Below are 13961 nucleotides of genomic sequence, written 5' to 3'. Positions count from 1 at the left end.
CATCTGCATTTCCATGTCGTTTTCCGGCTCTGTGTTCAATCTTAAATATGTACGGTCCAAGTCTCTGAAGCCACCGCGCAATTTGTCCATCCGGTTCTCGGAATTTATGGAGCCATACTAATGATCCATGGTCTGTTCTTAGCAAAAACTCTCGTCCAAGTAGGTAGAGTTTAAAATGTTGAACGAAATACACAACAGCCAGTATTTCTTTCCGAGTTACAAAATGATTTCTTTCAGAATTATTCAACACACGGCTTCCGTAAGAAATCACAACTTCTCTTCCATTTTGAATTTGCGATAGCACAGCGCCTATAGCGTCATTACTAGCATCAGTATCTAGTATGAAGTCACCAGCAGTCACATCGGGATATCCAAGAATAGGTGCAGATATTAATTTCTGTTTCAAAGTTTCAAATGCTGCATCACATTCATGCGTCCAATTCCATTCTTGATTTTCCCCAGTAAGGATATGTAGGCATTTTGCTATTTTAGCAAAGTCTTTTATGAATCTCCGGTAGTAGGCTGCTAGTCCCAGAAAACTTCTAAGCTCTGTCACATTAGCCGGCGTTCTCCAATTCTTAACAGCTTCAATTTTTGAAGGATCCGTTTTAATACCCTCCTTTGAAACGATGTGTCCAAAAAAACTCACTTCTCGCCGGAAAAAGTTGCATTTCTTTGCTTTAAGTTTCAGGTTTACACTCTGTAATCTATCTAATACTAAACTAAGATTCTCTAAGAGTTCATCAAAAGTACGGCTGTACACAATAATGTCATCCAAATATAGCACTGTTATATTCCATTGTAATCCGTTCAACGCATGTTCTATCACTCTTTGAAATGTCGCTGGTGCGTTACATAATCCGAACGGCATTACTGTATAATGGTTAAGTCCACCACGTGGTGTAGCAAACGCTGTTTTCTCTTTATCCTTCTCACTCATAGGAATTTGATGGTATGCCATATTGAGATCTAATGACGAAAACCATGTTGATCCAGAGAGGGCATCGAGATCATCTGCCACCCGAGGTATCGGATATGCATCTTTGATGGTATTCGCATTTAATTTCCGATAATCAACACAAAGCCTCCAGCTTTTGTCCTTTTTCTGCACCAACACGATAGGAGCTGACCAGGGACTGTTGGATTTCTTAATTAATCCTTGTTCCTCTAACTTCTTGATCTCCTTGTCCATTATCTCCCTCATAAAAATAGGAACTCGGCGGACTGCTTCCTTAAAAGGTATCTCCTCCTTCAGCTTAATACGATGCTCACCAATTGTTGCACGCTCCACTAGTTTGTTTGGATCCGCAGATGCATTCACACGAGCTAAGAGGAAGTCTTTAAACTTTGCCGCTTGCTCTTCAGTTAAATTTTCACATGCTTCCTTATAAACCTGTTCAAGATGCTCTGGTATATCGGCGCCTCCTGACATTACGCTATATACTTCCGGAATCTCCACAGTTGATACATTTTCCACAGGATCAAACACTGCTATCTCAGTACGTTTCTGTACATACACGTCACGATCACATGGATTAAATACACGCACATATATATGATTTTCACCACATGTAGATTTCACTACTTCTCGTGCAACCGCTAATCCATGGTTAAGTACAAATGTTTTTAGAGGTAACAAAATCCCATCACTAGTATCTACACTACTGTTAAATGTAGCTTTTAAAACACTCTCATGATGCGCTGGTACGACATTATCCTCCACGCTAACAATAGAATATCCCCGCAATACTCCATCAGCATCTGCTTTAATGTGGCACACATTAAAACAATAATCCCATTGACAGTGAAATTTGCTAATAAAATCTTGGCCAAGTAAATTTGATTTTACGTCTGCCACAAACACACGAAATATTACTTGAAATTCTGGAAAGGATAACAACATTTTTGCAGTTCCAATGACTTTTAGTTTCCTTCCGTCGGCTGTAGTAAATTGCTTCTTAGCGCGCTCCAGCACAGGTCTATGTTCTGGAAGAATGCTCCTATAAACATTTTCTGTTATGAACGTGTTCATTGCACCCGTGTCAAATCTCCACTCTAACGATGTGCCTTCCACTAAGCCATCTAACCTCATTCCTGGCTTTCCTCTGATTTCAATAATTTGACATTTTTCATCGTTAGAATCATAATTCAAGTGCAAATTTTCAACATCTGTTTGCGTTGACACTGCAGATATTTCTTCACTGCTATCATCACGATGTTGTAATTCTCCTGTACTAGGCCGCTTCACTAAATGCTGTGCCGACACATGGCCTACTGCCTCGACACCCTTACATTTAAAGATTTCTCATTAGTGATTTTCCGCTTTGGACAGTCTTAGTACAAATGCATAACAGAATTACATCCGTAGCACTTTTTCGCCATCCTTCTCTTTTCTTCTGACTCCGCGGGGTATGGTTTCTTAGTAACTGGAACTTCGGCATTCCTGGGGAATTCATTAACTCCGTAAACTGGTCTAATAGGGTTGTTTTCCTTGCTTCTTAAATTCCTATTCTCCGTCATTCGAATGCACTCCTCCTGCATCACCGCAGTCACCGCTTCCTGTAAGCTCTTTGGTCTAGTGTGCTTTACAGCCAACCGGAAATCGTTATCAGCATTACAGTTGTCCATAAAAGTTTTAAGGCTAGCTTCTTCCACATAGTCGCGATTTCCGGGATGAGCTCTTCTATATAAGTCAGCAATAGCTTGGGCAAAGTCCCTGAACGATTCTGTAGGCAGAGACCGTTTACACCAAGTGTACACAATGTACAAAGCGTATAGACCATTTACACCAAGTATACACAATGTACAAAGCGAATAGACCGTTTACACCAAGTATACACAATGTATCATCGGTTATATTATGTACCAGAAATAGACTTTAACCATTCCTCCTATCAAAGTTGATCAACTGTGAAAAGTAGGTCAAGAGCGTATGCCCAACGTACCAAGCGTACAGGCCTTGTACATCAAGTATACACAATGTATCATCGGTTATATATGGTCCAATGTATACACGAAATGGTGCACACAAAGTATACGCCCTGTACAGGCCGTTTGCACGACGTATACCCAATGTACAAAGCGTATAGACCGTATACGCCCTGTACAATGTGAACGACTTACACTTTTGGTGCCAAATAAACAGTTTCGCAAAAAGATAAAATCACCCTAGACATATGATAGGCCTCTACATGCATTCAAAAATGTAATTTGATCTGTCAAGAATTGGGAAAACACCACCGTGTGGTTGCCGTTGGTAAATTTGTAACTGCTCATGTGTGTTATGTTTATTGCGCCCGGATCTTTGGCAGCTATAAAGAGATTGGCTTCCAGTTCGCATATTAAAACACCAGCCACTCTGCATTGACGAGCATCAAGTGATATTTGAGACAACAGCTCCAGTCTGAGCTGTTCCAGATGCTCAGGGCGTAAGGGCCCTGATTTCAATGACCCCACAATGATGGAGGTGTCCGGCCCTGTGACCAAACAATCTACTACAGGTGTATGAGTCGCGTCATATTCAGTAGTAGTACTAGAAGTACTGGAGTCAGTCGATTTCTCTGGAGAGGATTTCTCTGGAGAGGATTTCTCTGGCGAGGATTTCTCTGACAAGGATAAGGATTTCTCTGGCGAGGATTCCGATGTACTCTCTTCGAGATCTATCTTCTCTAATCTTACATTCTCTGAATTATAGTAATTGTATTGAATGCCTAATCGTCCAAGTTTTTTGTTTTTTCTACTCCCACCTCCAATATTGTATATTGTTAAGGCAGAAGATGTCAGCAGAGATGTCAGCAGGGCATGAAGGCCGTTCCTGCCAGGGCTGTTGGCAAAATTTTCATCGAACGCTTCGAGAAGAAACCTCTGGCATGATTCTGGCCAGTCTGCAATTTAAAAAAACACATGGTCATCAGATTAACTTGCATACTAAACCATGCAGTTCAATCCATGAAATGAAAATTACTGCCACACAGTCTGTGACATTGAGTGGGCTAAACTGAAAGGTTACACCTGGTGGCCCAGCATAGTTTCACTTTGCCCCTGTGACGTAATTCTCGAGACTTCCATTGCAATTTTAATGTAAATGTTTAACGTCTGAAATCGCCGAACTTTAATCGGTTTGTGAATTATGTAACAATCTGTGAATGTACATTGCCGCTGTTACTATAAATAGAATAGGGGGGTTTTGCACTTTTTTTCATTCATTTTTGTGCTATATTTTTAAAAGTATACATGATACAGAAAAAGCCGTTACCTGAAAATGAAGCTTTTGTAAAGTTCTACTTATTCTGAAAATTTCAAGAAAATCCAATATCTTATGTAGGAGTTATTGCCCTTTCTTTGTCTATTTTTTAACCGAAATTGACAATTTTTGACTTCTCAGGGTTGTATCATGAAAACTATAAGAGATAGATAATCTATGTAAGAAGCAAAAATGTTCAGTAATATGAGCTCTACCTGCATGCAAAGTTTCATGAAATTTGATTCACACATGTAGGAGTTATGGCACATTCTTTGTGTATTATGTAACCGAAATTGGGTAATTTGGTAATTCTTAGTGTCATATCATGAAAACTATAAGAGATAGATAATCTATGTAAATAGCAAAAATGTTCAGTACAATGAGCTCTACCTGCATGCAAATTTTAATGAAAATCCATTTACCCATGTAGGAGTTATGGCACATTCTTTGTGTATTATGTGATCGAAATTAAGAAATTTGGTAATTCTTAGTTTTGTATCATGAAAACTATTAGAGATAGATAATTTATGTAAAAAGCAAAAATGTTCAGTACCATAAGCTTTATCTGTATGCAAAGTTTCATGAAAATTGATTCACCTTTGTAGGAGGTATGGCCCTTTCTTTGCCTATTGATTATTCAAACAAATTGTTATCTATATAGAGATGTACAGCACATGCCTCTGTAATTATCTCCCTTGATTTAGCATTTTTATCAATTTAAGTGACGTACACAACAAAAGAACTGATAAGTTATATGAATTAGTGAAAAAATCAATATAATGATTTTCTAAAAGTCTTAAAAGACTTTAAAATATATAAAGCCTATATTTTGCAAAGACTTATATTTATATATACTTTTAGTATGCAATCGTTACAATTTCAAGTCTTGCATTTATAATATTACCTAACTTTAAGGTATTCTCCTCCATGGTTGAAAGACTAGAGGCTCTCGAGAGCCTGGGAAGCTCACATGGCAGACCAGCATTCTGCTGTGATAGCTGTTGTAAAATTGTGTATATAATGCGGTAATAAATCGTGCTAGAAATTATTAGCTCACATGGTTTGTGATTACATAATTCACAAACCATGTGAGCTAATAATTTCTAGCACGATTTATTACCGCATTATATACACAATTTTACAACAGCTATCACAGCAGAATGCTGGTCTGCCATGTGAGCTTCCCAGGCTCTCGAGAGCCTCTAGTCTTTCAACCATGGAGGAGAATACCTTAAAGTTAGGTAATATTATAAATGCAAGACTTGAAATTGTAACGATTGCAGAGAAAAAACCTGAAATCATTTGTTCTGATTATTAGCTTTCAACTTGTTTTAAATTAGCATGTATTAGGGAAAAATAATGGTATTTAAATCAAGTCTGAAGGCAGCTAGTGTGAAGCACTTAGAAAACACAAATATACACACAGTAAAACCCAGAATTTCTATGTGATTGCTAAACACTACAAAAACTGAACATTAACCCTGAACAAGGCCAAATGATTTGCATCTAAAATGTACATGGAAAGGTTGAAGTGTCTTTAAGTAGATACATTTCGGCGAAACACAATATCCTAACACTAATTATTAACGATTACAGCAACCTTGGATATTGCATACAAAAACATTCCAACACAATCTTTGTGAATGGTTGTTATGATGTAAAACAACATGAAAAACAAAATGGATTTTCTAACAGATGACAGAGATTGAAATTGGCATGCTTCATATCACATCCACATGCAATTAGGAAGAATGCATGCTTCAGAGTTTGGCTGTGACCTACATTTCACATTTGAGGGACTCATTTAGGAAGAATGGTTTAAGTCCATTTCAATTACTGACAACTATATTGGTACCAACAGAAACATATAATAAAGAAATGGAGCTGTCGTCCACGACTGCAAACCCCCTCGCCCATTAACCTAAAATTTAACCTAAGTAGTAAGTAGCTCAGCGTAAAATGTAGGTCAAGCACCGTACAAAATATCCACAAACTTAAACATGACCAATGTACAGAGCTGATTGCTGATTCGGTACCAAAATTAGGTCCACTTGACCTACATTTTACGCTTGAGCGACTTAGGTTACAGCTACAAAAAACAAGAAAGATATACAATTTAATAGGCTATGGCATCATATAGAAGATTTTTTGGTATAGATGACAAATTTATCCCTTAAAGATATGTATAGATTTGAGATTTTGTAAGTTACTGCTACAAACTATATACAAGTATCCACATTAAAAAGTTAAGATACTGATCAATGAATCTAGTGTCCATCTGCAGTTTTAGCTGGTTATAATCCTGTAAAATACTGTCCGGTAATCCGTATGCGAACGCTTCCGCTTGTCCACGGAAAGTAGTGATGAGAACTCTGCGCCTCATATCAATAGACCAGTTATTTAATGTCGCAACATTCTCAAAATATCGCACAAATTCACTCCACTCTTCTGTTCCTTCTCCTTTAAACGTGCGCTTGACGTGAAGGTTTAATCCTGATCCTGTCAATCCAACCTCCTCATTATAACTCGCGGTATCCTGATCTGAAGTTCTTCCACTTAAAGTATTTCGCATCATATTAGGTATCCGGGCAGTCCTTCTCATTGTAGACTGATACAATTTCCACAAAATTGCACACACAATTATGCCCAAAAATATTATCGATATATTTCCTAGCGCTTCATGAGTCAAACGTAACAACAGTTTTTGCGGAGAATAACGAAACACGCTTAACACAGTCAATACTAATGCAGATATTCCACATGTCCAATACATAAGTCCTGAATACCATGAACTCTCATGCTCCACCTCAGTGCAGTTCTCTCTGTTCGCAAATATCTCCTGAACAGGGGGCGAATTGGTGACAACAAGAGTCGGTAATTCATTTTCAAAATCCTGTATCAGATTCCATCTTACAGAAGTTCTTGTTCTGTGCGTAGTTTGTGGTACATTAGTAGGCGTACTATTCGTGAAATCCATCTTAGCTGGAGAATATATAGTGCGGTCACCACCTTGAAATATCTTTAGAAAAAGAGCACAATGCACTAAAAACACAAATGTCACAAACGGATCCAGTTTGATAATTAATAGTTTACGATTTCCTCCGGAAATGCTTTCACTCTGCATTTGCAGCACGGGCACCGGTAGAAGAAAATATCTTTATTTCCTCGCTTGGCGCAGTTGAAATTGTCCTTACGGTTAAACATTAAATAACAACTTGGACACTCTTTGTGAGCAAATAGGTCCATTTGTCCCACAACCACACGATGTCCATTTTCATCAAAATCAATCACATTAACAAACCGCTGTCTTTGCACAGAATTTCCCGGATTTAATTCCATTGTCACAAAATGTTAATATCCAGCATAGAATAGTTCACAAAAGTTCATAATTAATATCCGTAACCCGTAGAAAGTATAATGACCCCACCGCTGCCACCAGTTGTAGCGCCGTCGAGCGGTAAACGGCTCTATACTATGGAATCCACAGGTAATTAACTCACATTTTAGTTTAATTGAAACACAAAGTAGAATTATGAACAGTTTATTCACATTACGATAAAAATCCAAAGTTTCACAAATAAAATATGAAAACATCACTGGCTGAACTGCACATGTATCTCCCGCAATAGAAAAATAGTAAGTCCCCCCCGTAATTTTTACCCGTCCTATATATACATAATATGCATTGCTCGCGAGGAGCAATCTTTTTAAACGGGGTCAATTACGTAATGACATTGCTCGCGGAGAGCAATGATAAATAACTTACGTAATAATTAAAACAGAAGAATAATATAAATTTATAATACCGTTACACCTATTCACTTATACAGGACAAAGTCTATAATGAAATATGCATGTATTTATCATTCCAACATTATATTTAGGAAATTTTCTTCAACTCAGAAATGAAAAGTCCCCAAGGTGTTTGGACCTTGGGACTTAGGAACGATAACCCTTACATGAGGAACTTTCATACCAAATAAAATTTTAAATATTTTTTGTGTTTATTTGCAATTGTTTTCATTCAATTTTTTATTTCACATTTATTAAAATACATTTTCTTATAACATCAAGCAACTTTTTCAGATGATTTGTCATCAGAGTAAGAAAATATGAAAAAATATGTTTTGGGGAAATACTAAAAAAAATTGCAATAATAACATTTTTGAATGTTAAGAAGTGTTATATTTTTTTTATGTGTCCGAAGGAAATATCCATCATATGACAAAATAATTTCTCTCAATTTGTTGATGGCTGTCTTTTTAAAAAATATTTTACAAAAACACGAAAAAACATTAAAAAATTCTTTAAAAATACCTATAGTATCCCTGTCGTCATTTTAATATTTGATAAGTATATATTTTGTGGTCTTCTATTGAAAATTTGAATAAACTGTGGGTGTATAGAGCCACCTTAACTAAATGTGAAATAATTGTAACAGAAAGTTATATGATAACTGTTTAAAATTACAACTTAATTATTAAATTCCTTTAACTCATACATTCTGCTATCTGAAGATCTTTCACTATCATCCTGGTGGTTTTTGGTCTTTTCTTCACCTGTTTTGTAAACAAACAGTCCACCATCTCCATTCATCACAGCAAAATCATCTCTTGTAAGTTGTGCTAAATTCTCTCTGTCCCTTCTTTAAAAATGTAGCATGATATCCAGGAAGACCTACTTTTTTAACCATATCTTTTCTTAGTACTAAGTATTGATACTTAATTAAATTGAATTCATTTGCAAATATATGGTTTCTAAGGTTTGCAAATATATGGGCAAACTATTCTCAGTTGGAGCAAAGTCTTCAGCTGCAGATTTCTAAAACAAAAAGTAATACGTACAAGACTTAGCGTGAAACAGATGTAGAAATAGGTGAATGTTATATGAGAAGATATTTAGATATTTTTCCTCTTTTTTACTCCCCCTTTATACCTGTGAAATAAAACTAGCATTGGGGTTTAAATTATGCATGTTCTTTGTCTTACAGACATGCATGTAAACAAAGGATTGTTTTCTTCTGAATTACTGGTAGCTTTTAAGGAGATGTTGAAATTGTTCAATTGCATGTTCATTCAAGACCAACAATGGCGGAAGATGACAGATGAAAACCAAATGCAATACTGTATTGCCATGTGCGTGACTGAGGTGACTTAAAAATGTTAAGCACAATAAAAAAGTTGTTTTGTTTCATAAATCAACCTCAAACTGATGTACAATGTACACAAACCTTTTTCCTAAAGTTTGTACAGTACATGAAAAGGTTACAAGGGGCAAATCACTTCAACATATGCCTAAGTGTGTGTGAGTGAGTTTGTGTGTCTATTTACCTTGGGTAACTCAGTGTGATGCTCTTTGAACTGTTGATGCTGGGCAAACTACTCCCAATCGGCAATTTGTCTTCAGCTGTAGATTTCTAAAACATAACATAGCATGAAACTTATAGTGTTAAAACAGATGTAAAAATAGGTAAAAGTTATAGAAGAAGATATGTATATGTTTTGTCATTTCATGACTCCCCCTTTATACCTGCGAAATAAAACAAGGGTCCATTTGCATGTCCTTTGTATTACAGACATGGGAACAAAGGATTGTCTTTCCTGAATCACTGGTTTCCTCTTCAAATTTCTTTTCCTTAAAAGTAGAAATAGGTTATGTGTTACAAGGGACAGATCACTTCAACATATGCCTAAATGTGTGTGGGTGAGTTTGCGTGTCTATTTACCTTGGGTAACTCAGTGTGATGCTCTTTGCAACTGTTGATGCTGGGCAAACTCTTCTCAATTGGAGGAACGTCTTTAGCTGCAGTTTTCTAAAACAAAATGTAACACAAGATTTATGGCATGAAACAGATGTAGAAATAGGTGAAAGTTACATGAGAATATATTAAAATATTTTTCCTTTTCTTGATTTCTAATAGCTATAAATACTACATACTACATATTTGCTATATAGGAAATGGCTTCAGATTTAAAACTGCTATTGTCAGTCCTATATGCACTTCTTAAAAATTAGCTACCATACAAGAGTGTAGTTTTTGCTTCTTTTGAGAAGCAGATAATGCCATATCGGAGCAAAAAATGTGTCCTTTCGTAATTGAACTCTCTTCCAGTGTCTGAAATAAACAAGGTTGATTTTGTTCCAAATACATGTATTTATCAATTTAAGAAACCTGCTTTGTATTTTTAAATGAATATTACAAGAGATCTAAATCTTAATACATTTTTAACAATTACCAGTATATTTACAGTTTTAAATTTGTATTTAGTTATTAAACTTACCAGACTAAAGAGTAGTTTTCTCTTTTTTGGAAAAGCAGATACTATTCCAAAATCGGAAAAAATATTGCTGTAAAAAATGAAGATAGTATAGGGGTAGTCACACAGTAGGAAGACAAAAATATTGTGACGAGCCTTTGTGATTTTATCACAACAGAGTAATGCCACTAGAGTATAAACGATTTACCCACACATACCTCCATAAGGCTAAAATTTTTAGAATTATTTTGTTTTTAATTTGTGACACCAATATATGCATTGTGTGATAAAAAAAAACACCTTGATTGACTGACTTTATTATGCAAATAAAGTGAATTGCTAAGAGGTCTGCAGCTCGTATGAAATATTGAAAATGGTGATCTGCGATGCAATAATATTTATTACAGAAATGAATGTAATAAAATACACACTCACAGACAGCTTAGATTCACGCATTAAATATATTATATTAAGGTTTTTTAAATTTTTTAATTAATTTATGTTTTAAATATCTAATTATTTCCACAGAAAACCTAAGCAACTGCTTAATTGTATTTAAACGAACTTAAAGAAATGGCAGATGTTTCAAATCACTATTATAAAATTTATGATATATGAAGAAGGAAATGGACTCTTCCTTTCTCTCGGTTGTCTGAAATGAAGTAGTTTGGGAATTTGGCGCCAAGCATGCACACTTCAGTATAAAGCTTGTAAAACCACTTATTCACTACAATTTCCAAAATAACCAAATATACAACTCTTACGTGTCCCAAACACCTTTGACCTTTCACACTCCAAACTCAACCAATGAACGTAAAACACCATGAATATGAATGAAATGTATGTGAAAAATAGTAACTTCCAGTGATCTGTAATTCACTATATGGTTATAGATGGTGATGAAAATGATATATTAATTACTAGAATCTATACAATATGTATCAATATACATGTATTAAAATAATGGATACTGGGAGACCTTAGCACTGCTTTATGAACTGTTCGTAAGGATTCCCTCTTTTCCATAATTTGGGAAGTGCAGGCACTTTAAATGACATGACTGCTGTCAATAGCTCTACAATGAACCATCTATATTAAAACATTCATGCAAAAAGTGATACTAATGTACCAACATTGACTCTTTTACTTGTTTAATGTGTGTCAGGATATAAGGGTACTAGTCATTTTTTTGGCCTGGGTAAGAACTGTTGTTTGGAGATTTACACAAACGAATATTACCTTTTATAACAGTTGATGGCAAAGGTATTTTTTCAAACACAAATATTGATGGAAACCTGTCATACATGTACTAAAAACAATCGTTATCCAAAGAAATTTTGAAATTCATACATTAGCTAGGTTTAAAATCTTTTGTACCCAGAGAATTTTACTTTACTACCTCAAGGTAAGAATTAGAAATATTACATTGTAGACAAACCGATAGGAGGGAGGTTATTATTGTCCCCCGCCGCAACGCGGAGCGGGGACATAGAAATGCCGGGCGTCCGTCTGTGTGTCCGTCCGTCACACTTTTTTGTAAGTGCTCTCATGCCTACAAATTTTGACGGATTTTTATTAAATTTATACCAAATGTTTATACCACTATTACCTTGGTCAAGTTCGAAAATCAGCATTGGGCGATACTTTTTGTTGGAGTTATGGGACTTTGCAATAATGACTCCGTTTTAACCAGAAACTGACCTTGTAAGCGCTCTCATGCCTACAAATTTTGACGGATTTTCATTAAATGTATACCAAATGTTTATACCACTAATACCTTGGTCAAGTTCCTAAATCAGCCTTGGTCGATAGACTCGATACTAGTATACTGCTTGACCGGCGGGGGACCCAGGAATTCTATTCTTGTTATTGTAGTAGTTGAGGACGTAAAGAATGTCAATATCAGCTTAGGTATCTCAGTTGTAGAGACCTGACTAGAGTCGCAGTGCCCTGGGTTTTATTTGTTTAGCCATACATTACATATAAGTGTTAAAGCTAACCCGGCTAATACATTCATTGTTTAAGGCTGGTGTTTTGAAATATGGATACAAACTTTATGTACAAAATTAAGGAGGAAAACGTGAGATATATCCATGTTCTGAGACACCGGTATCCTATGTTTTTTTTGAAAGTAAATGCATCTTAAAAAGTTATTTAGTGTGTTAATCTGTTTTTACCTTAAGCTAATCCAATTAAAATTATTATTTTACTGACTTAATTCAAACATGTAAAAAAAAATCACTTATTTCTATCTCATTGCACTTTCATTGCAATGATCCAACGAATTGTGCAATGATACATTAAACAATGCAGTGAAATTCATTGATATGTCCAAGGAGATTACACCATCCTGAATCATCCCATTTATGTTTCCACCCCAATTTTGAACACATGTCAGTGGTATATATTCATGGACAGTTTAAATTCCTTTTTGAAGAGCATTCGCAGCAGTTTTTCAATGTTTTAAATGAAAATTCATTTAGCATGCCTAAAATCTCTAGATCCACATCTTTAATCAACAGTTAATACTTTTCAAACTGTCATTTTGTGATAGGGTTATATTTTACATTAAAATCATAGTTTTATTATTTAAAATTATAAATGAATAATTCTAAAATATTGCTATAAGCTTTTGGTATTACACAGGATAAATATTTAACTCTAGGCTATACTATAGTACAGTAAAACTTGTTTAGTACGAACACGAATATTGCAAATTTACGGATATAGCGAGGTCATCTTGGATCCACAGCTATGTAAATGTAATGAATTTGGTTATAACGAATTACGGATATAGCGAATTAATTTCTTAGGTCCCAGTGACTTTGTTATAACCGAGTTTTGCTGTCTATCGTTAGCAATTCGATAAGGGGATTACTCTTAGGTCCCAGTGACTTTGTTATAACCGAGTTTTGCTGTCTATCGTTAGCAATTCGATAAGGGGATTACTCTTAGGTCCCAGTGACTTTGTTATAACCGAGTTTTGCTGTATATCGTTAGCAATTCGATAAGTGGATTACTCTTGTTGGTAAACTGTGCATGGCAAAGTCATGAAATTGATATTTTGTATTATACAATGCAATTATCTATATTATGTTTGATCTATTTTATTTTTATGATGATGTGATATAGATAAATTACTTACGTTATGATGATACATATAATGTTTAATAGTTCCGAGCTTTAAGAAAAGAAATTGCAGCTATACTGGCGTGCGACCAATTCTCGCCGAGTACCTTTTCTCCCCAGTACATTGTGACGTCATTTTTCGTATATAATTTTATGTTGATAAAATGACGTCACAATGTACTTGCGAGAAATGGAACTCGGCGAGAACTGGTCGCCGCCAGAAAGCCTATTTTGAAATATTGAAAATCCTACTTTAGAGTTATTGTCATTTATACACCTAATACCACCATAAATCACCTGTTAAAGCGATCATTTGCCTGCTCTTTTCATCT

The 13961-nt window shown here is 35.5% G+C and overlaps 1 protein-coding gene across 3 annotated transcripts; it reads right to left on the bottom strand.

Annotated features, from left to right (window-relative positions):
* Positions 1 to 5503: 5503 nt before the first annotated feature.
* LOC128172958 (uncharacterized) lies at positions 5504 to 10830 on the bottom strand. Of its 3 annotated transcripts, none has more exons than XM_052838693.1 (2): positions 9773 to 10830; positions 5504 to 9659 (listed from the first exon to the last, which is right to left on the bottom strand). In XM_052838693.1, the coding sequence occupies exon 2, from the start codon at positions 7365 to 7367 to the stop codon at positions 6456 to 6458; it is 912 nt and encodes a 303-aa protein (XP_052694653.1). In that variant the 5' UTR covers positions 7368 to 9659; positions 9773 to 10830; the 3' UTR covers positions 5504 to 6455. The 3 variants fall into 3 exon arrangements, with proteins under 3 accessions (XP_052694653.1, XP_052694654.1, XP_052694656.1); XM_052838694.1 differs by having other exon boundaries at positions 5504 to 10055; positions 10263 to 10830; XM_052838696.1 differs by having other exon boundaries at positions 5504 to 10358; positions 10525 to 10830.
* Positions 10831 to 13961: the final 3131 nt, after the last annotated feature.

Source organism: Crassostrea angulata, chromosome 2, assembly GCF_025612915.1.
Source record: "Crassostrea angulata isolate pt1a10 chromosome 2, ASM2561291v2, whole genome shotgun sequence".
Lineage (NCBI taxonomy): Eukaryota > Metazoa > Mollusca > Bivalvia > Ostreida > Ostreidae > Magallana > Magallana angulata.
The sequence above is the reverse complement of the archived record's forward strand: the minus strand, read 5'-3'. Positions and strand labels throughout refer to the sequence as shown.